General features: G+C 34.6%; 3 protein-coding genes across 8 annotated transcripts; 2 read left to right on the top strand and 1 right to left on the bottom strand.

Annotated features, from left to right (window-relative positions):
- The first annotated feature begins 39 nt into the window (after nucleotides 1–39).
- Nucleotides 40–4,774, top strand: LOC108343301 (uncharacterized). 2 transcript variants are annotated; one of them, XM_017581495.2, is made up of 8 exons: nucleotides 40–611; nucleotides 701–850; nucleotides 939–1,073; nucleotides 1,179–1,295; nucleotides 1,456–1,563; nucleotides 2,314–2,541; nucleotides 2,662–3,008; nucleotides 3,555–4,774. In XM_017581495.2, exons 1-8 carry the CDS (start codon nucleotides 62–64, stop codon nucleotides 4,164–4,166), a joined length of 2,247 nt encoding a protein of 748 aa, XP_017436984.1. In that variant the 5' UTR covers nucleotides 40–61; the 3' UTR covers nucleotides 4,167–4,774. The 2 variants fall into 2 exon arrangements, with proteins under 2 accessions (XP_017436984.1, XP_052735139.1); XM_052879179.1 differs by lacking the exon at nucleotides 3,555–4,774 and adding an exon at nucleotides 3,091–3,548.
- On the bottom strand, nucleotides 2,680–7,108 carry LOC108343302 (26S proteasome non-ATPase regulatory subunit 14 homolog). 2 transcript variants are annotated; one of them, XM_017581498.2, is made up of 7 exons: nucleotides 6,827–7,108; nucleotides 6,558–6,735; nucleotides 6,394–6,475; nucleotides 5,227–5,403; nucleotides 4,943–5,110; nucleotides 4,564–4,791; nucleotides 2,680–2,975 (listed from the first exon to the last, which is right to left on the bottom strand). In XM_017581498.2, exons 1-6 carry the CDS (start codon nucleotides 6,957–6,959, stop codon nucleotides 4,600–4,602), a joined length of 930 nt encoding a protein of 309 aa, XP_017436987.1. In that variant the 5' UTR covers nucleotides 6,960–7,108; the 3' UTR covers nucleotides 2,680–2,975; nucleotides 4,564–4,599. The 2 variants fall into 2 exon arrangements, with proteins under 2 accessions (XP_017436987.1, XP_017436986.1); XM_017581497.2 differs by having other exon boundaries at nucleotides 2,680–3,005; nucleotides 6,827–7,095.
- Nucleotides 7,109–13,099: 5,991 nt separating this feature from the next.
- LOC108343162 (probable LRR receptor-like serine/threonine-protein kinase RFK1) lies at nucleotides 13,100–24,069 on the top strand. Of its 4 annotated transcripts, none has more exons than XM_017581263.2 (24): nucleotides 13,100–13,393; nucleotides 13,694–13,868; nucleotides 14,012–14,083; nucleotides 14,238–14,306; nucleotides 14,397–14,468; nucleotides 14,589–14,660; nucleotides 14,773–14,844; nucleotides 14,939–15,010; nucleotides 15,097–15,168; nucleotides 15,271–15,342; nucleotides 15,453–15,524; nucleotides 18,486–18,554; nucleotides 18,793–18,858; nucleotides 19,528–19,590; nucleotides 19,685–19,732; nucleotides 20,130–20,173; nucleotides 20,646–21,034; nucleotides 21,105–21,303; nucleotides 21,783–21,935; nucleotides 22,134–22,252; nucleotides 22,353–22,563; nucleotides 22,739–22,976; nucleotides 23,066–23,216; nucleotides 23,332–24,069. In XM_017581263.2, exons 1-24 carry the CDS (start codon nucleotides 13,300–13,302, stop codon nucleotides 23,701–23,703), a joined length of 3,036 nt encoding a protein of 1,011 aa, XP_017436752.1. In that variant the 5' UTR covers nucleotides 13,100–13,299; the 3' UTR covers nucleotides 23,704–24,069. The 4 variants fall into 4 exon arrangements, with proteins under 4 accessions (XP_017436752.1, XP_017436751.1, XP_052735137.1 ...); XM_017581262.2 differs by having other exon boundaries at nucleotides 19,682–19,732; XM_052879177.1 differs by lacking the exons at nucleotides 15,271–15,342; nucleotides 15,453–15,524 and having other exon boundaries at nucleotides 19,682–19,732.
- The last annotated feature ends 579 nt before the right edge of the window (nucleotides 24,070–24,648 follow it).

The following is a 24,648-nucleotide window of genomic DNA, read 5'->3' as shown; positions in this document are numbered from 1 at the left end:
GTATAGTTGTCGCTAAGATGAATAAGAAGTGGTTTAGATTTGAGAAGGTGAGAAAGTATCAATGGGTGATGTGATAATGGCGGAAAAGGGAGATGGTATAGCGAGTGAGGACATAGAAGAAACAAGCAAGCGGTTGTTCAAACTTTGCATGCACGGTGAGTGGACGGAAGTGGTGGCAACGTACGAGAAGGACAAGAAGGCTCAAACAGCAAAAATAACGAGGACAGGTGACACTGCATTGCATGTCGCCGTCAACGACCGCCAATGCGACATCGTGAAAAAACTGGTGGCGCTTATTCGTGACAAGGAAAAGGGTGAACGTGAGGCACTGAGAATCAAGAACGAGAGAGACAACACGGCCTTGCACTTTGCGGCTTCGATCGGGAGCAGGAAAATGTGTGAGTACATTGCTTCAGATGAGGCTTCGTTGCTGAGTATGCGCAATGTTGATGGCGAGACACCTCTCTTTCTGGCTGCTCTCCATGGCAGAAAAGAAGCTTTCCTTTTCCTTCATTATCGATATACCTCTGACAACACCGACCGCTACAGCTACTGTAGAAGATATGATGGTGACACAATTCTTCATTCTGCCATTGCCGGAGATTATTTTGGTAAGTCCTTCTAAACTTTCTTTTAATCTAATAAATTGAACTTTCCGATCTGATAATTAATTTTAGCTGATGACTAATTAATTTGACAGATTTGGCATTCCAAATAATTCATTTATACGGAGATCTTGTAAACTTAGTGAACGAGAGTGGGTTAACTCCTCTTCATCTCCTGGCAAACAAGCCTTCTGTTTTCAAGAGTGGTTGCCACTTGGGACGGTTTGAAAGAATTGTTTATAAGGGTGAGATATTAATACCAAATTTCACTTTATACATATATATACGACGTTATTACTGATAATATTAATGTATGTGTTGTTTATTTGGAAGCTATAATCGTGAAGAAACTCACAGAACCAGAACCACACCCTACTGAGGACCAACTTCCAATAACTGAAGAAGAAAATTTCAGTTATCCGAAAAATTTCGAGACATGTACGGATCTTTTGACGGTGGTAAAAGTTGGTATGTAAGAAGTATAAACGAATCCCTTTTTGCCTTAATAAACATCATTTAACAACCACAAGTTCCTACTGTAATCGTGATTTGATTCGTTTGTCATGTATCCAGTGACCACGCCCTTGACACATTTTCTACGTAAAATTTTGCCGCATGGTGGAACAGAAAGAGACCTCGAAGCATCGAAAAAGACTGCTACAAATAATGAAGCGGAAACAAAATCTCCAGGTGAGGACTAAATTGTTTCTAAAATTCTCATACTTTTGCTTTCCACGCATCAAATTTGTACGCAAAAAGAAAAGCTTTATTTTATAAGTAAATTTAAGAAATACAAATTCAGAGATACGAGTTAGCAGAGATTTCATTAACCTCAATATTATTTGTTTAGGGTCTGAAACCAGCGATTGGCAACATCCATTATTTCCCCCCAATTACCAAAGATGTGTAGATTTGTTCAAGATTGTATTTGTGATCATGTCGGTTATCTTTGGAACAGGTATGCCTTCATTAACATATTTAGCTTTAGAGTTGTGTATTTATTTTTGCATATCTCACCATACCTCTTCTAAATTTTGCAAGTTTGAGCTTAACTAGATTCCTGATATATTTTTTATACACAGACTTTAATTTGAGTGGAGGCATTTGGGTGACTTTTGGGGAAAAAGACTTTTTACTAACACGATTACTTTTTTTAGTTGAAAATAAAACTAATCAAAATAGGCATTAATGCTTTTGTACCAAAAATCCATTTCTATACTCGAGTGAGGTTCTTTGTTTCTATGTTGCCTTTTATATGTTTTGGGTAAAGGAGGAGCAGATAATACTAAGAAAAACATTTATAGCTTAAGTCCAAAGTATTGGATTTTTCATAATTGGAAGTTAAGGGATTATGAATGTAGTTCGTATATTAAGATTTTGAGTTGGCTATTTTAATTTTGATTTATCATTAATTCGTACATACTGTTGTCTAATAAGTAATATGGATTCCTCTAACATTCAGGTTAAAAAGCTTATTTAGATCTTATTCATATTTTGACCTGTCCAGTACATATTCCTCTCAATCTCACTTGGTTTCATTCTTCTAAATTTAATTGTGAGCAGTACTCTTGTCACTCTCATCTTGTTTCTCTCTCCCACATATGTGTGTGTTCAATTGAATATCTTTGTCTCTTATGATTAATATGCAATTTTGATTCTTTGGTTTTATTATAAAGTGAAAATATTTGTTATTATGAAACTACAAAAGGGTCAGCAAACATAAAGAGGATAACTAGAAGGAAGGAAAAACACGTGTGGTCCGCTCAAATAGTAGATGTTCTTCTGGCAAAAGCTTCCACGTATGAGTATGCTGACGATGGCAGCGTACCCGAGCAAAAATTGGAGAATAAAGATCACCACACAAACCCTTATTGTTTTGATGAGTGGGGTAATGTTACTTGGGACCGTAACACCGAAGACAAGCAACAAAAGAATGGTATAACACTATTTCTGTGCGTTTCGTTCTGCATCAGCTTGTATTTACTTTTTTAATTTTTCACATAATCGACGCGTGTATAAATTAGTGTTGGGTATTGAGGTTTACTTTTATGTGCAGGGAACGAGAAGATTAACATGGAAGAAAAGGTGCGTGAGACACCGATATTAATAGCTGCAAAGAACGGAGTGACAGAAATGGTAGAGAAAATCATGGAGTCGTTTCCTGTAGCTGTTCATGATATGGATGCGAATAAGAAAAATATAGTGTTATTGGCAGTGGAGAACAGGCAAACCTACTTATATGACTTATTGCTCAAGAAGAAAAATCTGAAGGAGAGTATATTCGGGAGTGTGGATAACGAAGGAAACAGTGCTTTGCATTTGGCAGCCAAGCTTGGAGACTATAAACCTTGGCTCTTTCCTGGCGAAGCCCTGCAAATGCATTGGGAAATCAAGTGGTACCTGGTAAGTTTACATATCATTAGGCTTTTTAACCAGTCAAAATAGATCAAAAACATTAACTTGCTTTTAATTTGTAAACTCATAGGGCACACACTTTTATGTGATAACAGAGATCGGAATAATGCACAGATAACGGTGAAATAAAATATCTAAGATGAGAAAGGAGGTTGAGTTAAATTTTAATACTACAAATCGCATTCACTACAAATATAATAATCAAAGGTGCTGTTTACGTAATTAGCTGAAAAGATGGATTAAGAGCGCTTAAAAGAGTTTATTCAATGCTATGGTTGAGATTTATGGTTTTTTAAAAAGGTTTTATTTAAACTTACTCATACTAATTTTATAAATCTATCACCAAGATACGACTTTTTTTTTAACTTATTCTATATTAATTAAATTCTTATTACATAAATGCATGCAACTAAAATGTCATTCAATTATTTTACGTAACAAGTCCTCGTCATATTATAGGGTGCTTCAATTTGAATCCAATTATTACCCCTGTAAAATGATTTACATTTTTTAGTCATTGATGATGTGATATAGTTTGTCAAGGAAACGATGCAACCGCATTTCTTTAGACGGTACAACAGAAAAAACAAGACACCAAGGGATATTTTCAGCGAGACTCACAGGGACCTTCTCAAGAGTGGTGGAGAATGGCTAAAAAAAACCTCGGAATCCTGTTCCGTGGTAGCAGCACTGATAGCCACGGTGGCATTTTCCACTTCCACCACTGTCCCCGGTGACTTTAAAGATGACATAGGGACCCCAACTCTTGGATACAGACCAGAGTTTAAAGTCTTTGCCATCTCATCTCTCATTGCTCTATGCTGTTCTGTCACCTCAATGGTGATTTTCCTCTCAATACTCACATCTCGGTATCAAGAGCGTGATTTCGGTAAAATTCTTCCCAGGAAGCTTATCCTGGGTTTGACATCGTTGTTCATGTCCATTACCTCTATAATGGTCTGTTTCTGTGTTGGTCATTTCTTTATCCTAGAGGGCAAACTCAAATCAGTTGCATTCCCTGTCTATGCCGTGACATGCCTGCCGGTGACACTTTTTGCCTTGGCTCAATTTCCACTCTACATCGATCTCATATTGGCTACTTTAAAGAAAGTGCCACAACGTGGCTACAAAACCCCTCTACAATAGCTGTACGACCAGCATTATAGCAGAGCTAAAATAATACTGCATGTAATCGCATTGTCGATATGTGGAGCTTAATGCAGACCTTGCATTTATAGACTACACAAATAAAATTGATATTTCAATATATGTTTGCGTAATGTTAATTGTTTCTTATGGTATTTTAAAACATAATTGAAATTTTTGTTTTGACACACAATTTTATAGAAGACAAATCCAGCAATAAACATTAAAGGATACCCAGTAAGTAATACTTAGGGAGACACCCACACAAACTACGTGCTGAGTTTTACTTTCTTGACCTTTTCAGCTCGTCCAAAGAATATATCTGTCTAGTGTCTTCAAATATAGTTTGAGAAGAATTAGGACACAGGAATTTTAACAACTCAATTTGCATCCTTACCATGCTAGAGAAACCAGAAGGTCCAAAATAACAACTCTAGAAGACAACAGTATCAAGCATCATTCCGAGAGTTTGAACGATGTTGGAAGACATCAAATTTGAGACGTGCTCTTCAAGGTGCTTCTTTGCATCCTGTCTTCCCACATTAGCTATTGCAAGCTTTTCTGGAGGCAGCTCATCTTCCTCTTGAACAGCCTTGTTATATTTGATAGCTAAGCTCAGCATTTCCTGCACGCAATTTAATTTGTTATCAGTATTTATTCTGCTAAAGATATTAATTTAAATCTTAAAAATAGGACAAACAGAATATATGCAGGGATTTTATTATGAGTAATCAGATGAGTACCAATCTACCTTACAGTTTAAAACATTAAATTACCTGTACAGTCTGTTCATTAGTTTTGGAATGTGTATCAAAATGTCTAAGTGTCAAACCATCAGTCCATTTCTTCTTGTGGAGATTAAGCAACATCTTCTCTTCAAGTTCATTTTTCCTGTAGTTAATGGCTATGGAGTAGTAATGCCGGTTCAACCCATGGATCAATGCCTAAATAGTGGCAATAAAGATAGGTCAGTAACAGTTAAAAAAAAGCAGAACAAGTGCTTCCAAAAGAAAGAAAAAAAAAACAGTATACACATAACAAAAGTGCTTTGGTAACACACTTGAATGGATGGTTTATTCAGATGTCCCAGATTGGATGTTGTCTGCCTTGGTTCTTGACCAAGCATCATAGTCTGTGGATTGATCAATCGAAAAGCATCAATCACCACTTTGCCTTTAACACTTTGTATTGGATCTACAACCACAGCCACTGCACGCTGATTCAAAGCCTCAAAACTCTGTATAAAATAACATAGAAGAGCAAGTTACTCATACTAATCAGCAGCACCATACTAAAGAACAAAAAAATAATGGCTACTGCTAATACTGTAATGGCTGGCCTGGCTGGAAATTTCAACTACTTACGACTTAAATTTAAGTAGACAACAGTTGGCACTTGGAAATGCATATCATGACACCGTTTTCAATAAGCAAAAAAAATGGTTTGCTTCCACTGATAGCTTATGAAACCTTTAATATGAAATCAAAGCAAACTTCATACTAACAAACAAAAGTTGGTTTTTAACGAACATCAAAATCAAATGATGTTTTATTAACGAATCCCAGATCTCTTGAAAATAAGAGTAATAGCAATATCAACCCTGAAAACATATCTAAGTAGAAATTTTGGTTCATCATTTAAATGTTATATAATTCACTCCGCGAAGTATTCAGACTCATTTTATAGTACTCTTTCTGCTATGCTAACCCAGAGAATAGTTCATATGTCATCATCTTCTAAGAGAAACTAGGCATCAACTTAATTAATCAAACCAGCAAACATCAAAGCCACATTAGCAATTTTAATAAGATTGATAATTAGGTTAATATAGTAGCCATAATTCGAGGGTTAGTAAAGTGACTTAACCAAGTTGGAGCGTATGGTATGTTGTTCTCTTCACTATTGGACATTCAATGCAATTCTTGAATTCTTCTTAAGAATTCAAGAATTTTGAACAAAAAGGTAGGATTGTAGTGAACAAAAAAAACAACAACAACGTGAAATGTATTTAAACCACGGGATCCACTTAAACCTTGCGATCCTCCACAAAAGTACAGCATCCTAGTCTAGTCCATGATTTGAAAAACTAGAAAAAATCATTAAAATCGAAGCATACTAAAATCATCCACCACACAGATCCTTTGAATTGAAAGGTAGATGCAAAAACAATATAAGGAAATAAAAGAACCAACCGAAGAACATATTCAAGAAAGAAATGGAGCTGAACCTGTTGCGTATTGATGTCAACACCAGAGAGCCAACAGCCAAAACCAGGATGCGAATGGTACCAGCCGACAACCATCTCTGGTCTGCAACACAAAAAACCACCACCAGTGAATTCATAAACCAAACCCAACAGAAGTATTACAAAAATAAAATAAAATAAACTACCGTCCAGTTTGCTTGAGCATATCAAGCATATTAGTCTGAAAAACATGATCAACGGCTTCAACACTAACACCAGTGCCACTCTGCGGCATTGCGAAGACATCAACGACACGAACGGTGTACTCGTCCACGAACTCTCCCAGCATCAAACCCATCACCTCCATGGGAACCCCGGCCCTCCCTGTAATTACAAAAACACGAAAACCCTAATTTTGAAATCGGGCATCCCTTGACTTGATTGGTTAAAAAGCAAACTTTACAGCTTTACCTACCGTGCTTGAGCATTTTGAGGAGCGCGAGAGAGGAGATGTAGACCTGCTCGGAGGAATCGAGAGTTGGGGAATCTGGGGGAGGGTGACCTAGCGCTCCACCTGCACCCGCGAACATTCGCTGAAGCCTCTCCATCGCGAATCTCACTTCCAAATTTTGATTCGGATTTGAGTTTTGAATTCACTGAATTCGCTTGACTGGAACTTGAACCAATGAACTAAAGAATGGTGATTGAACTATTTCAATGTTTTCTCAAGAAAAAACAATTTTTTTCTTGAAATATTTCAATGACGAATATAATGCATTAATTTTATCTATATAGACTTAAATTTATTTTTTTCACAGTTTTCTCATCTATTAAAAAACAGTTTAAGTGATGTGATTCGTCATGAAAATCTCAAATTGTTTTTTTTATATCAATTAATTTGGTTCTATTTTAAAAATTTTAATGTAACAACATCATTTTTGTTTACAGAAGAGTCACGTCGGATTTTTTAATTTTTTTAAAATTTGTTATTTATTATAATATAAGAAAAAAATACCTGAAAATTTATTTTAATATCTATTCTATTTTGTTATAATTGTCTTAAAAAGTTATATTTTTAGTTATTTGATATTTTTAAGTTTTTTTATATTTATTTTATTGTCATATTTATATAGAAATTATTTTATTTTTCATTTATTTATTTTATTTTTTAATTTTTATTTATTTTATCTACTTATCAATGTTAACTATGTTAATAAGTGTTTCAATTTTTTTGCCATTTAATATTTTTATGGTATTAATTATTTTTTTAAAACAATATCTTTTAAAACTAATAATAATGATATAAAAGACTATTAACAATAAAACATATTTATATTAAGTTATTATATAGATATTTTTATTATGAATATTCTTCTTATTTTATATGTAAAATTTAAATTGATATTACCTAATAAATCATTACACTAATTAAGTCTGTATTAATTTTGTATAAAAATTATATTTAATGGTTCATTTTAAAAGTTTAATATATATATATATATAATAATATAAAAAAAGAACACAATGATATTATATATTTTGTCTTATATTTTCGTTAATTCATTTTAATAGTTTTATTAATTTATGAAATTTAATATAACATCCATTTAATAAAATAATCTACTAAATAAAATATTACAGGTTTGATAGAACTAGCATATAAAAAAAACATATAGTTTACTATTACAATTATTCAAAAAGTAATAACTATATTAACATTCTTCTTACATGTTATATTGGTTTAGACATCTATCTTTTTCTCTATCATCTCTTATCTGAAATTAAAACCTCTCCAATCATTTTAGGATCTAAATTTGTTGTCTTTGAACTCAAGTAGTAAAGTTTGTAGGCATTCAGATTGAGGTTGCTGAAATTATTCAGTTGATCTAATCAACTTTCAAAGGTTAACAATTGGGTTTGCAATTCAACCCAACTAATGTTAATTTGATCAGACAATTTGATAACTATCGAATTGTAATGAAAATCCAAACCAATTAGTGTCTGAATCACTAAATCAGAGTTAGAAAATTGTGAACCTACTAGCTTTAACTTATCAGGTTTTTCATCTTGTCAAGATATTGTTCCAACTTCATGTCTCCTTTTCGTGTGGTGTGAAATTCATATTTAAGATAAATGATTTTGGATCTGGTGTGCAACCAACAAGGCTTTGAGCTTCATTCCAAAACTGTTTAGATCTTTCACAATGAAACAAGTTGTAATATTAATTGACATAGAATTTATCTGTCGTCCTAAAATGGCTTGATTATAGTAATATTTGCAACAATAAATTGGTTAAGACATACTATTTTTCCTAGCATATAATGGATAATATGTATAGAGATTATAGATTGAAGGACATTGTTTTAGCTGGCAGTGGATGACATAATTGTTGTGGTTGTGGATTAAAAGCCTTGATACCAATATAAAAAAAAAAGTATTGAATTGTCTTATTTGCATTGATCATATGGTGTTTAAATATTAAAGTGACATAAAAAAATAAATACAAAAAATAACCTATAATTATGTTAATAAAGACAAATATTATACTAAATTGCTGAAAAATGATTATAATAATATTATAATATATTTGATTATATTATAATATTTACAGTAATATTATGTTAATAAAAAATAATGTATATTTTTTTAATTATAAAAGATATTTGTTGATGTAATTATCATATATTAACAAAATATTTACTGATTAATTTAATTATATTTTAATATCATATATTAACAAAATATGATTAATCTAGTAAAATATTATATTATTATTATTATTATAATTTAACATATAAATAAGAAATTATTATATTTATGGATATTATTAATTTTTATATATAGAATAAAAAATCTTATAAATAAACATAATATTTTAAATACATACTTTCTCATGTTCATAGGACCAATAAACTCGTTTAAATTTTGTAATCTTTCTAAATTCCGTGCTATGAGTACCATTGTAAATATTTTCATTGATGTTCAATATATTAAGACTCAGGAATTAAATTTAAAATGTGAACAATTCTGAACCACACGATAACCCCGCTCTTTTGCACATTGAATTGAATACCATATCCCAAAACAACTGCATTTTAGAGTTGAAAAATCTAGTATCTTCTCACCATCTATTAATATGAACTTTCAGAGGAAAGATCCCTACTTGAATATTTAGTTTTTCAACCCCTAAAACCATGAATATTTGGCATTGCTTCATAATTAACGAGATTCGTTGAATATGAAACTTGGTGTTCAAACTCGTTTTTTGAACTATTGCTTATTTTTTTCCACTTCCTTGCAAGTGTTCTTGGTGACATTAACAATTATACCTTAAACTTATTCATTTCATTTTCTTTTCTTAAATTAACACTGTTGCGGTGACATAAGTAGTTAGGGACCACAACACCTCAAACAAAAGTTATATTTATTCAAATATGTTTATTAAACAGTATATGTCAATAATACATAGTAATAAATTTTAATATATTAAAATACCATGTTATAACTTTTATCACCTACTACAATTATCTATTGATTTTCGTTCACCAATTCTAAACGCCTCATATTCTGGTACGGGACGTGGATTTCGTTTACCGACTTTAATGTCTATTTTCACAGGAAAACGTTTCTTCAACAACAGATTTTTTACAATAATTTGACAACAATACGTGTCTCACTGTTATTGGTTATTTTTATTAAATTTTTTTTAAAGATTCATTTTGTTTTGGAGGGCATTTTTGGAATAATTTTCAGAAACTTTTTGGCGCTTTTTAATTTCTGAAACCTAACCCTGCGAAAGTCTCTTTCCTCCTTTTTGAAACTTTCTCTCCCCCTTTTCGAAACTTTCTCTCCCCCTTCACCGAAAGATCCTTCAAAACACTATCTCCGTCATTGAAGTTCCTTCCTTTGAAACTCTCTCCGTCATTGAAGTGGTGTCTTTGTCCACCGATGTTCGTCCGTCGCTTGGGTCCACCAGTGTCTTTGGAGGAAGTCGTCTCTCTCTCTCTCTACGCCATTGAAGTGCTTTCTGTGCGCCATTTCTCCAAAGCTCTCGTTTTTTCCGCTGGCACCGTTGTTCCTTCGTCGCTTAGGTGCATTGTTCCTTCCTCTTTGGTTACAAGTGCATCATTCCTGTTTGAAGGGTGCATGACCTCACCTCTCGACCTAGAAACACCTTTACTTGGTCTTCCATCCACATAGGATTGACCAAACTTGAAATTTCTTGTTATGGACACCTTAAACCATGGCCAACAGGGGGGATCAATCCATAAAAACTTGAAAACACAGTTGTCAGGACTGCTGGGGAGTGCTTCAGCCATGTCTGGGTAGCACTCCTTAAGTTTTGGTACAAAAGGGGATTTTTCCACTAGTAATCGATTACAGGGTCCATGTAATCGATTACAAGTGCATCATTCCTGTGTCAATGGTGCAGAACCTTACCTCTCAACCTATAAACACCCTTCGTGGGTCTTCCATCTACATAGGACTCACCAAAGTTGAAATTGCTTGTTGTGGACGCCTTAAACCATGACCAACAGGGGGGATCAATCCACAAAACCTTGAAAACACAGTCGTCAGGACTGTTGGGGAGTGCTTCGGCCATGTCTGGGTAGCACTCCTCAACTTTTGGTACACAAGGGGATTTTTCCACTGGTAATCGATTACCAGCTCCCTGTAATCGATTACAACAACATCAGCCCTGTGTCAATGATGACGAACAAACAATAATCACGCACCTCACCTCAGTTGGAGAAAACCACCTAAATGGACATTTTTTTTGAAGAAATCAATGACCTAACCTCATTATTGGTGCAGGGAGCACACCCAATAACATTTAACTCACTCACCCATCTCAAAAAATGAAAAATTCAACAAAAATAGAGAATGGGGAATAATGTTCATCTAGCTAGGGAGTACAGTTGAAGTTTCTGTACAAATTACCCTTTTTCCTCTGGTAATCGATTATAGGGGTCTTGTAATCGATTACCAGTGGAAAAAGGGTAATGTTTACAAAAACTTCAACTGTACTTCCCAGGTAGATGAACACTGCTCCCCAACTCTGTTTTTCTGAGCTTTGCTACTTGTTTTGTTCTTAACTTTCTTCACCAAACTCCAAATGACTTGATTCTTGTTTTGTTTAAATCTAGACTCAAAGAGCTTTCCAACAAAACAAGAATCAACTCATTTGGAGTTCGGTGGAGAAATTTATGAGCAAAACAACCAGCAAAGATCAGAGGTGGTAGAAATATATAAAACGTTAACTTTAAGGAATTAACTGCAGCTACTTAGGTGTCCAAAAATTATAAATTAGTAGTCATTGGAAAGATTTTTGAGTCTACTTTCTAATAAAAAAAGAATCACATCATTTGGAGGTTTGTGGAAAAAGTTATGATTAAAATAGTCAATAAAGGTCAAAGTTGACAGCATGGGTTATGCACCTCACCTCAATTGGAGAGAACCACCTAAATGGACATTTTTACTTTGAAAAAATCAATGACCTAACCTCATTATTGGTGCAGGGAGCACACCGAATAATATTGAACTCACTCACCCATCTCAAAAAAGGAAAAATTCAACAAAAATAGAGAATGGGGAGCAATGTTTATCTAACTGGGGAGTACAGTTGAAGTTTCTGTACAAATTACCTTTTTAACTCTGGTAATCGATTACAGGGGTCTTGTAATCGATTACCAGAGGAAAAAGGGTAATTTGTACAGAAACTTCAACTGTACTCCCCAGGTAGATGAACATTGCTCTCCAAAGTCGTTTTTGTGTCCCTATAAGTGATCTTTTCTATTTTTTTTGCATGGATGACTCACCTTACTCATCATTATTTCGTTTATATTTGTTTAATATTGAAGTATTCCAACTTGAAGTGTTCCATTAATGATCCATCCATAAAACCTTCAAAAGATAGTCATAACGAATCCAAAATATTCCTGGAGAGTGCTTAAGCTACGTCTGGGTAGCACTCTTCAACTTTCGGTACAAAAGGAGATTTTCTACTGGTAAGCGATTACCAGCTCCCTGTAATCGATTACAACAACATCAGTTGTTTGTCAATGGTGCAGGAACTCACTTCTCAACCCAGAAACACCTTAACTTGGTCTTTCAATGGTGACGAACAAACAACTGCAAAAATGGAGGAGGGAGAACACTGCTATGAAGAGAGAAGTTGAAATGAAATTCAAATCCCTAAAATGGAGAGAGAAGACAGTGATAAGAAGAGAAGATAGAGTTCGAAAACGAAGAGGGCAGTTTCGGAATCCAAACTTCAACCCATTCCAAATCAGATTTTAAATTAAAAAAAACATTCAAATTCAACCAATTAAAACTTGACACGTGGCGTTGTCAAATTTTTGTCAAATTGACGTTGTTAGAATATCGCGATCCATTTTCATATTCATATTTGAGTGTACTAGCTGGGTCCGAAATTCTCATACTTTTTCAATTTTTAAAATTTACTCCAAAAGAAATATTTTTTTACAGTACATTATTAATTTTTTTTAGTGACTTCTGGTATGAATTAATATATTAATTGTTAAATCATCACAATTACTTTATTCTTAGTATTTATTGAAAGTGTGAGTATTTAATAAAATTGTATTAAAACATATATGTCTATGGTTTTTCTTAAACCATTGGTAAAGGATACTTTAGAATGGAGGAAGTATAGAATTATCAACTTGTTTAATTCATAAAGTTTAGCAAAACAATTCAAATCAAGGCATCATCTGAAAAGTACAAACACTCAATTAATATAGTGACAGTGTCTTTGACTCCGACTGTTCCATCTTCAGATCCATTATCTCCATTCTCCTACTCCGTTAGGTTCCTTCAACTCAATTATTGCACGTAAGTTAGCTGCAGTGTGAGAAAAAATGAGCCTTGAATAGTAGAGGTTTAGCTTAGCCAATCTGGTCGTTCTTTTTCACCCCTTAGAGCAACATGGGAGTTGCCAGTTTCTTTGTCTTCCTTTTTATTGCTCTAAGTTGCTTCCAATTGCTGACAGTTTCTGCATCAAAATTACCTCAAGAAGAAGGTATCTTTAGTTTCATTTTTGCAGATGTGGAAACACTACGGATTGGAGCTGCTGAAGTTCTAGTTCAGCGTATTTCAGTAACCTGTTGTCGTAGTTGCTCATGATTTAAAATGAATAATTTATGGGTGAAGTTTTGATTAATAATTTATATCTATCCACTTTAATTTTCTTAATTATATGAACATTGAAACAGGATTTCCCTTTGGTTGGGAAGTTGTCCAGTTGATATTAGATTAACGTGCTAATTACTGCTGTTTAAAACTACAATGCTTATGGTTACATGTTTATGTTGCCATTTAGTTGATGCCCTAAAAGAAATTGCGAGTGCGATGGGATCGGCATATTGGAAATTTGATGCTGATTCCTGCATTATTGAAATGGTTGGACTAACGCAAGAACCACCAGCTGAATCAGAGAGGAGCATTGGTTGTGACTGCAGTTTTGAAGACAATACTGTCTGTCATGTTGTGAAGATGTATGACTACGAAACTAGTTTATTTTCCTTGGGTTACGTGTTTTCGCGGTTTTACCTCTTGAATTTCCACATTCAGTTATCTAAATCCAGAAGTAGTCTCAAATTTCTGTTTTAGCCCTGATGAACAATGTTTGTATGTTTAGGACTCTCAAGCGGCTTAGTCTACCTGGCACACTCCCACCTCAACTGGCCAAACTACCTTTTCTACAAGATGTGTATGACCAATTTAAATAAGTTAATCGTTGTTTCTTGTTAAAAAAATTGTAATGGGTTCTTACAACTTGATTTGGTTTATTCCCGTTATGAACATTTTATAGTTCAGTGACTCCTTTATCTTAATATTTCCAAAAAAAATTCCTCCATGGACAGAGATTTTGCTTACAATTGTTTCACCGGTTCAATTCCAGAGGAATGGGCTTCAATGAAATTAGCTTCGATGTGAGTCTGAGTATTTTCCAACTAATGCAAACTTTTCGCTCTATCATTCTTATTTTATATTACTGACATATTACATACAACTGTCTGCAGTTCTCTTCTTGTGAATCGCTTATCTGGGGAAATTCCAAAGCATCTAGAAAATTTTACAACTCTTACATATCTGTATGTTCCAAGCTCTAATTTAATTCATTCATATTTATCCTAGATATTATCAGGTTTATTGAAATCCTCCAGAATGAGGTATAACTTACTAACCTCTTCATTTGTCTTGTTTCCTATTAGAATGCTTGAAGCAAACCAATTTTCTGGTGCTGTTCCACCTGAGCTTGGGAGACTAATCAACTTGCAGACCTTGTAAGGCATCCCAATTCCTTTTTTTGTTTTCACTTTTTAGTATGATTATTTGATTTTACTTTTTTTACTTTCTCTCTCTAACGATTTTTTTTCTGCAATTTCAACACGGAAGGGTTCTGTCATCCAATCAATTGACTGGGAACTTACCACTTACACTTGCTGGGCTACAAAATTTGACAGACTTGTGAGCTTTGATTTTGTTCCTTTTCCTTAATCATAACCCAACTACGTAACACATACACTGCAGCTCATGCATACAATTCATTATCACATTGCAGTAGAATAAATGATAACTATTTTACTGGAACAGTACCTAGTTTCATACAGAGCTGGCAACATCTCCAGAGACTGTGAGATTCTACTTCCTTTCTTTGTTAAATGTTAAATCTTGTATTGTTTCTAACTTCATACTCTTACCAATGTAAAACCTGTGAAGAGAAATGCATGCAAGTGGACTAGAGGGACCCTTCCCATCAAATATCTCTCTCTTGAAGAACTTAGTTATGCTGTGAGTATATCTTTCTTTTAGTACCTCGAATCATAGTACATTTTACGCTTCATTCTGTCTATCATATCTGTATTGTAGCTCATGGTAGCCATGCTTATACAGAAGAATCAGTGACATAGAAAGTCCTGCGCAGGTCTTTCCTCATCTGGAAAACATGGCAAACTTGACTATATTGTACGTCTACTAGTGATAATATTTTGTCACGTTTTGTTTCTTAAATGGGAATATATATTCTTTCAACCAGTAGTTTGAAGTTTAAGGCAACTGAATTTTTGTGTTTTAAGGATTCTAAGGAGCTGTAACTTATCTGGTGTTATACCTTCATACATCTGGACAATGAAGAATTTGGTGACTTTGTAAGTAAGCGTGTGAAGATTGTATACCTATAACATGTTTATTCCGTTTTTCTTTGGGACCAATGGCAGATTTTGAAATTTTTCTAAGCGTAGGCAATAATAATTTATAATATTTCCACGAAAATAAAATACTTTAGGTTTAATGTTTCAACAAGGTATTATGTTTGACTTTTACCATAGTTATAATGTTAGGTTTCTGGGTATGAAACCTAACTGTCTCACAGCACACACTCACACAATAGCACCCAAATGGTAAGAAAAGAATGAAAATATGTATTCACATCAACCAATGTCATGTACAACCAGTAACTGGGAGCATAATCCCCCTCCACAGGATCAAGGTTCCTGTCTATACAATTGATATCAAAAACTCCCCTCTACCAGACTCCCCCTTGCCTTCTTATAAAGGCAGCCCACTTCTAACTACCCAACAACAATTAATTCCTAAACTGAACAATTAATTCTTCAACTGTTTTCTCTCTCCTGCACACCTATTACCCATCATAACATGTCATATTAAATCCTATCATTACACCCTGCTGCAAAACAACCTTGTCCTCAAGGTTGGTACAGTAATGCTTGTTCCCATGGCTCATCTTCATCATAGGAAGGGAACCCACTGGCTGCTGCCTCCAATTCAGGTCTGGAGGCTTGGGTGGTGGTTTATATGAAAGAATTGTTGACTCCTTTAAGAGTTGCTTTTTTTCCAGAATTCCCATGGACCCTATGATTCTTCTATATTGCCTTCTGACCTGGTGACCACTTACATGGGCCTGGATTTTAACTCTTTTCTGATGAATGATCAAGAATTCTTTTCTCTTCTTCCACCCCCAAAACCTTTTTTGTATTTTTATAGCAGCAGTACTGGCGAAGCCCTCTCCTTGCCCAAATTTGTTCATCCTAGAAGCTAAAAAGGAAAGAACTTGTTGATCTGACCATCCAATTCCTTCATCATCATCATGTTGAGCTAACTGTTTCCTCTGAATGTTAAATTGCAGCCCTGCAAAGAAATATCTCTGCCATTGGTCTTCTAGTGTTTTATATGTTTGTGACAACCATATTTTTTCCCCACTCAAGACAGCTGCATCTTCTACTTTATTTCCAGCCATCATAGTCACCCTGTTCCCACCATATTCTGCTTTCTTTCCTCTGTCTTCCCCCTTCTTCACTGTTTTATCATACACATCACAACCTACCCCACTATCTCTCCTAGAAACGGCAGCTTCTGCCACTTCCTGGGCAGCAACACAAACAATGCCTCCATCACAGTTTTTGTCTTCTGCACTGATATCTCTTTCTCTTTCCTTCCCAGAAAGAGTAGCTTTTGCCACTCCCTGGGTAGCAACACCAACAACTTTCTCATCAGCAGCTTCTGTGATTTTTGCAGTTTGGCCTAACTTTTCAAAAACAAAACCTCTATCTCTTTCTCTGAACCCTATTATCAATGCCTCTTTCAGCCCTTTCCAAGAAAGGTTCTTGGTTTTATTTTTCCAGGCCCTGAACCAATAAATTGTGCCTCCCTCCATGCAGTTGTAAGCCAACCTGAGCCTCTCCTTCTCTGTGATATTTTGGGTGTCAAAAAACTTCTCAACTTGAGAGATCCATCCCAACGGGTCCAACCCCTCAAACCTGGGCAATTCTACCCGCTGCCTCCAATTCTGCTGCCCTTTACCCCTGTCTTCCTCCAGATCTTCCTCTGAACCATCTTTCTTTCCTCTCATGATAGCTTTCTCACTTCTTTCTGAGCCCATTATGTGAATCTTGATTTCCTGCAACATTTCTTTTATTTCTTGGATATCTCTCCTCCATTCTGCCATCCCCATTTTCTGTTCATTGACCCTTCTCTCCAAGGTATTGTCTCTTCCTTCCATGCTTCCACCCTTTCTTGATCACTTCTTGATCCCTTCTTGATCCCTTCTTGATCTGGCAGTCCCCTCCTAAGCGGAGCAGCTTCTTGATCCTTCACCCCCACTTTGATCCGGCAGGTCGGACCAAATTGTTAGGTTTCTGGGTATGAAACCTAACTGTCTCACAGCACACACTCACACAATAGCACCCAAATGGTAAGAAAAGAATGAAAATATGTATTCACATCAACCAATGTCATGTACAACCAGTAACTGGGAGCATAATCCCCCTCCACAGGATCAAGGTTCCTGTCTATACAATTGATATCAAAAACTCCCCTCTACCAGACTCCCCCTTGCCTTCTTATAAAGGCAGCCCACTTCTAACTACCCAACAACAATTAATTCCTAAACTGAACAATTAATTCTTCAACTGTTTTCTCTCTCCTGCACACCTATTACCCATCATAACATGTCATATTAAATCCTATCATATAATGTGGGGTAAAGTTTCTTTTTTCATATGTTAGCAAATAAAATATAAATTCTTGTGGCAGCAATTGCTCCCACAATCCATAATGCGCATCCACCCCTGTCTAGCATCCTAATCCAAGGTTTGAGTTAGAAAGATATATAATAAACAATATGTACATCTACATTAAAAGGTAAAAGACAAAAGAAAAGATTTTCTGTTGACTGAATTCTAAACAATACATATTTAAATCCAGCTTGAATATAGTAAGGCAAAAAGGCAATACAATGCAAATATCAATATGAGAATGAGCTGAGTATTTTTTGTTACAGCTTTAGAATCCGAAGTTGAGTAACTGTGCCAGGAAATATTAGTATAAGTCTCTGTGATTAATCATATGTTAAAGGTTCAGAGTTATTTATTTTCTAAATACATAAACTACAAATCTATTTGTCAGGAGACACAGGAAAAAAGTTATAAATCTCCGGTGTATTAAGATTTATGAATCGGCACTATACTTGTTATTGACTTGTTTTAACTTGTAATACAAGCTTCTTATATTATTGTATGATTACATGTTTCTTGTAAAAGAGTATTGCCTCATTAAAATTTAAATTCTATATTTTCAAAATTTTATGATAGGGATGTCAGTTTTAACATGCTCGTTGGGGGAATTTCATCAATTATAAGTGCAAGGCGTCTAAGATTTATGTAAGCATCTTACTCTAATGTATAATTTTGACTTAAAACCTAAGGGAGAAGAACTTATGCAGATAACAGATCTCTGCATTTGAAAGCAAATTTTCTACTAAAGTGAGATATTTCTAATCCAATTTTCATGATTCCAGAATCATGAAATGTAGCAGTTTTTAATAATGAAACTGAATATTTGTTTTTATGTTCAAGTATTGACACAATGAATTAAACAGTTTGGCATTGCTTCTGGTAGTTACCTAACAGGTAATATGCTTAGTGGCAATATACCGAATTCAGTCCTGAAGGATGGAAGTAGCATGTAAGTTTCTTGTGGTTCAAAATTCTTTATCTATATTAATTTTCTGCAATTAAGGTTTTACTCTCGTAGATTTGGAATGTTTAGTATAACTCAATAGATTTCTTAGTCATTGAGTATGTGGTTCACTGCATAATAGATTTGGCATAAAAAAATCACGATGAAATTATTTCCTGAGTAAAAGCAATTGCAGAATGTAGACAATACCCAGTTGGTTCATCTTTATTCTAGAGGTATTTCATACCTTATATTTAGATATGATTTACTAAATCTACTTAATATGAGCTTGTAGAAAGGAAAACACTCCCATACAGAGAGGAACCTAAACTCAGTCATCTAATCTCAAAAGTTATTTAAAAGAACTTAGTCTGTGTAATTTTGGTTGAACACAAAGGGCAATACGACTTATATTCCTTTCTACGCTTAGAACATCTCTAATATAGAGATCTTATGAAGGATCTTACTTTTATATACTAGTTTTTTGGAAAAGATTGAAAGAAGGTGGGAACCATGATGGCATTTTAATGTGTTCAATACTAGAAGATATTTTATCAGTAATTGGTCTTGAATGGTTTAAATTTCACTTTTTTAGTGGGAGTACATAATTATAAACAGATTTGGACTTCAATTTATGGTTTATTGACAAAAGCTCTCTTATTGTGTTGGACACAGTGATCTATCATACAACAACTTTACTTGGCAAGACTACGAGCAACCTGCTTGTCAGGATGGCATGTCAGTGAAAACATTTTCAATAGTATTTCCTTTATATTTTTCAAGTTTATATTTTTCTAAACTGAAATTTGTTTCTTGTTGTTTCACTTAGCAGGAACTTGAATCTGAATTTGTTCAGAACCTCGCTTCTGAAGAATAAGTTGTAAGACCGCTTCTCTAGTTTTGATTAGACAAGAAGCCTAATTGAAAAATTTATTTTCAAGAATTTAATTGGCATGCAGACCAAACAAGTGCTGTGCTAGTCCTGACTATTGTTTTGACATCATTATTTTCCTCTACTTTAATTAATGAGAAAATGATATAGTAATAAATTATTATAAATTTTCTTAGCAAATGCAAACAATACAGGATTCACACCGTCTTTCTAATACATAATTTAGTACTTAATGTATTTTATAATGTCCCACAAAACTTTTGAGGGAGGAGAATGTATGGAAAAAGGTTTGTCAAAGGATATTCAAACTTTTTTATAAGTACAGTACATACTAGTTAATTTGTATTTGAAAACTATTAAGGAATTTCTATTTTGCAATTGACAGAGAGGAGTATGTTCCTTGCTCCAAGAATTTCAGCTGTTCACGGTGTAAGTTATATTAAATTACGTCATTTAAAAATATTAAACATCCTCTGTATTAGAAAATCTTATTGTACTTGACTAGATTATTCTCTATTATTTAGAATATCATCACCCCTTTAAACTGGTAAGCCAGAAAAGGCAAGACCTTATAAAAATTACCTCGAATTAGAAGGATGAAGCCCAAAGATTCTTCCAAATTAGATGTGCACCTCATACTAGCGGTATATATATAGTTGGATCAAAATGTACATGAGTGGAAATGTTGCTTAGTCAAATGATGAAAATTGTAAGGTGATTTGTGTGTAAATATGTGTATATGTAGCAACATTGAAATGAAAGTAAATGCATAGTACAAAATAACTCTTTGCTTTGTATGACAGTTATGTTGAATTGCATATGAAATTTTGTACTGTAAATTTTCTTATTCACTGTCAAAAAAATCCTCTCACACTATTTTAATTTCTCAAGCATTTTTCAGTTTCAAGTTGTTTATATGTTAACTGTGGTGGGAAGGATGTAAGGGTAAAAGATGATAGAGGAGAAAAGCTTTATGCCGGAGACGGAGATGTTCAGGGTGGCACTGCAACGTATTTCTACAGTGATGATGATCACTGGGGATTTAGTAGCACTGGGGACTTCATGGATGATTTTGAGTCCCAGAACGTACGCTACATTGTATCTCTTCCATCTTCAAATCTGCCAGAATTATATAAAACGGCGCGTGTATCTCCAATTACACTTACTTATTTCCACAACTGCATGCAAAATGGGAACTATACTGTAAACCTTCACTTTGCAGAGATACAGTTTACAAATGATAGAACATATAAAAGTCTTGGGAAGCGCATATTTGATATCTATGTTCAGGTAACCGATTTAACTAATGAATTTTATTTTAATTTCCAGATTATGAATTAATGCATTGACTTTGTCTCAGGGAAGAATCACTCGCAAAAATTTTAATATAGAGAATGAAACAAATGTTACTGAAAAACCACTGGTACTGCCCATACCCAATATCAGCATCACAAATAATATCTTGGAGATTAGATTCTACTGGGCTGGAAAAGGAACGACTAGAATTCCTGATGTTGGAGTTTATGGCCCCCTTGTATCAGCTATATCTGTGGTTTCAGGTGAATACTACCCCATGGCAACATGGGTGTAAATTTATTGTATTTGAATTCGAAGAAGGGTGTCACTGTCACCATCACAGTTTACGGTGTCTAAGTCTAACATCACTTTTCTAGAATACACTACTCTGTTACTATTGAAAAAAGAATGCCCTTAGAGAACAAGAGCATCGTGAAATAGTACTTCTGCTTTCATTTTTAAATTTGGTACGCTCTTTTTTGTTTCTTAAATAACATTCTTCATATGGCTTTCTTTATCTTCTTAGTAAAGACCAAATGCAATGTCTGTTTCTTGTCACTTCTTAGGTAAGCATTCCTTATACTCTCAATATCATTTCTACATATATTAGTTGAAGGCTACACATTTTAGTATTGACAGCAATCTTATGAGTGGAATGACATTCTGTTTTTCGAAGTGATGTTATGAATATGATGGGTAGTGCTGAGTAAAATATCAGTGTGATACCTTATTCTTTGAACAGATTCTAGAACTTGCTCAAATGGACAAAAGAAAGTTGCTGTTTCGATAATCATTGCCATTGTAGCCGGTGCTGTATGCTTAGTGCTCTTTATATTTGGACTCATTTGGTGGAAGTGGAAAGGCTTTTTCAGAGGGAAACCGCGAAAGAAAGAAGGTGAAGTATTATACATTGAAAGATGAATTCTACGAAATATCCATAGGGGAGTGAGAATAAAAGTTTGCACAAACTAATTATTTTGCTTTCAATCACTATTTTAATTATTCAGAACTGATAAGTTTGAGGCTTTTGTTTACAGTAGGATATATAGATAACTACTGACTAATAAAAATTTCGCATGACTTACATGGCCAGATGCAAAAGATGGAGATATTCAAGCAGGTAATTTTAGCTTGGAGCATATCAGAGCTGCCACCAATGACTTCTCTTCTGCTAATAAGATAGGAGAAGGCGGTTTTGGTCCCGTATACAAGGTTTTTAGACAACTTCCAAATAATTTTACTTTATTTGAATGGAATTTTCTGTTTATGCCTGGTACACTAGGTTTCTGGTAACCGGGATGCGACAATGCAGGGTCAATTGGTAGATGGTACTTTTATAGCGGTCAAGCAATTGTCATCAAAATCACGGCAGGGAAATCGGGAATTCATAAATGAAATAGGGTTGATATCTTGTGTGCAACACCCCAACCTCGTAAAGCTTCATGGATACTGTGCTGAAGGGGAACAACTTTTGCTAGTATATGAGTACATGGAAAATAACAGCCTGGCCCGAGCTTTATTTGGTTAGTCATTACTTGTCCATCAATTTCTTGATCATATATGTGGTCATGTGAGAAGCTCTGTATGAATAAAAAATCTGATATTTACATATATTTCTCTATGCCTAAATTATTTCGCCTACAATCCCTCTAAAGGGGATTTCAGCAATATGTTTGTAAGGCCCCATGATCTCTGTAGGTAGTGAGAACCAACAGCTTAAATTGGATTGGCCCACAAGGTTTAGGATTTGCATTGGCATAGCGAAAGGTCTAGCATTTCTCCATGATGAGTCAAGATTCAAGATAGTGCACAGAGATATCAAGGCTTCTAATGTGTTACTCGATGGGGATTTGAATCCAAAAATATCTGACTTTGGCTTGGCTAGGCTTGATGAAACAGAGAAAACCCATATCAGCACCCGAGTTGCTGGGACTATGTAGGTTGCCTTCGCACTAATCATACATAAATCTCTGAATATTATTTGCCAGTACCTAAAATTTGCTTTTCCATTTTTTTTTGTCGTAGAGGATATATGGCACCAGAATATGCATTATGGGGCCATCTTAGTTACAAGGCCGATGTTTACAGTTTTGGAGTTGTAGCATTAGAAATTGTTAGTGGGAAAAGCAATAACAATTATCTACCAGACGATGGAAGTGCTTGTCTTCTTGATTGGGTATGCTCAAAGCACCTAGCTGTATTTTTTTCAATTATAAACCCATCATTCTTCTTGCCATTACTTGTTTAAAGTTACTTAATCCTTCTAAGATAACAATAATTGGTATTTGCAGGCATGTCAGTTAAATCAAGCTAAGAAATTAGTGGGGATTGTTGACGAAAGGTTGGGGCCAGACCTTAATGAAACGGAATTAGAAAAGGTGGTCAGAATTGCTCTCCTGTGCACAAATGCTTCTGTATCTCTTAGGCCTACGATGTCTGAGGTGGTGAATATGTTTGAAGGAGAATTAGATATTCCTGATGCAATTCCAGAACCAAGTACCTACAGTGAGGATTTAAGGTTCAAATCCTTAAGGGACCTCCATCAACATCGATCAAAGCAGAGTTTGAGTGGTTCATCGTCTCATACATTCAGCTCAGCATCTGGTGGTAATACTCACACTAGCAGTAATATTGAGGATCATTGTTCAACTGACAATAGTTAGCTACCCCTGTCAACAACTTGGATACGCACTTACCAATTAGCAGTGGTTGCTCCAGATGTTTAGGCCTTGAAATTTTTATCATCAACAGCCAGATTAAGCAAGAATGCTCCTCGCACATGCATATGACCTTCCCTTTCCACTCACTGGAGTAGTTCTCTGCTTTCTGCAGAGGTCTCTCCAGAAGAGTACGAGAATATTTTTCTCTGTCACCTTTATTTTGTTTTTATTTGTATTTAGTAGTGTACAAATAGGTTACTTCTAAGAGTTAAAAACTTGATGTTTAATCTTAATTTTTTCTTTAGCCATTTTGACTTATGTAAATACTTTTGGTTTCTCCCGTGGAATATAGTTTTCTGCTTGGAGTCTCTCCCTAGTTTTACGCACAAAAATATGGTAAAAGCTTAATTCATACGCAATGTAAACTGTAATAAATTATGTGTTTGTAACGGATAAAAATGCGCTTTTGGTATGAACCTTCTGATTATGGGTGTCCACATTCCAAATATCTTGTATTGAATTTTGAAAAAGAAAACAAAAAGGGAAGAACAATTTATTAACCCAACTAAATAGAGAGAAATTTGGATTTTGTTGCAACTAACCTAATTCTATTAACTTATGTTTTTCCATTTGTTATATTTTTTTGGCTTAATTACCTGCTTAGTCCCCATGTTAAGAGGTGAATTGCTGTTTAGTACCCGGTTTTAAAAGTGTAGACATTAGGTCCCAAAGTTATGAAAATTGTATAATTGAGTCCCTTCTGGATAATAACGGAGTTAACTTTCGTCTCACGTGTCAAAGAAATCTGCGTTTTTTATTCTCTCTCTTCTGTCTTCTCCTGAAATCTCTCCAACTTTTTCTCTCTTTTCCTTTACCTTTGACCCCAATGCGTTTTCTATTCTATCTCTTTTTAACTAACGTTCTGATATTTCACAGCCTTCGTTGTGG

The sequence above is a fragment of the Vigna angularis genome, chromosome 6 (genome assembly GCF_016808095.1).
Source record: "Vigna angularis cultivar LongXiaoDou No.4 chromosome 6, ASM1680809v1, whole genome shotgun sequence".
NCBI classification, from domain to species: Eukaryota; Viridiplantae; Streptophyta; class Magnoliopsida; order Fabales; family Fabaceae; genus Vigna; species Vigna angularis.
Note: the sequence above shows the minus strand (reverse complement) of the source record. Positions and strands in the feature narration are given on the sequence as shown.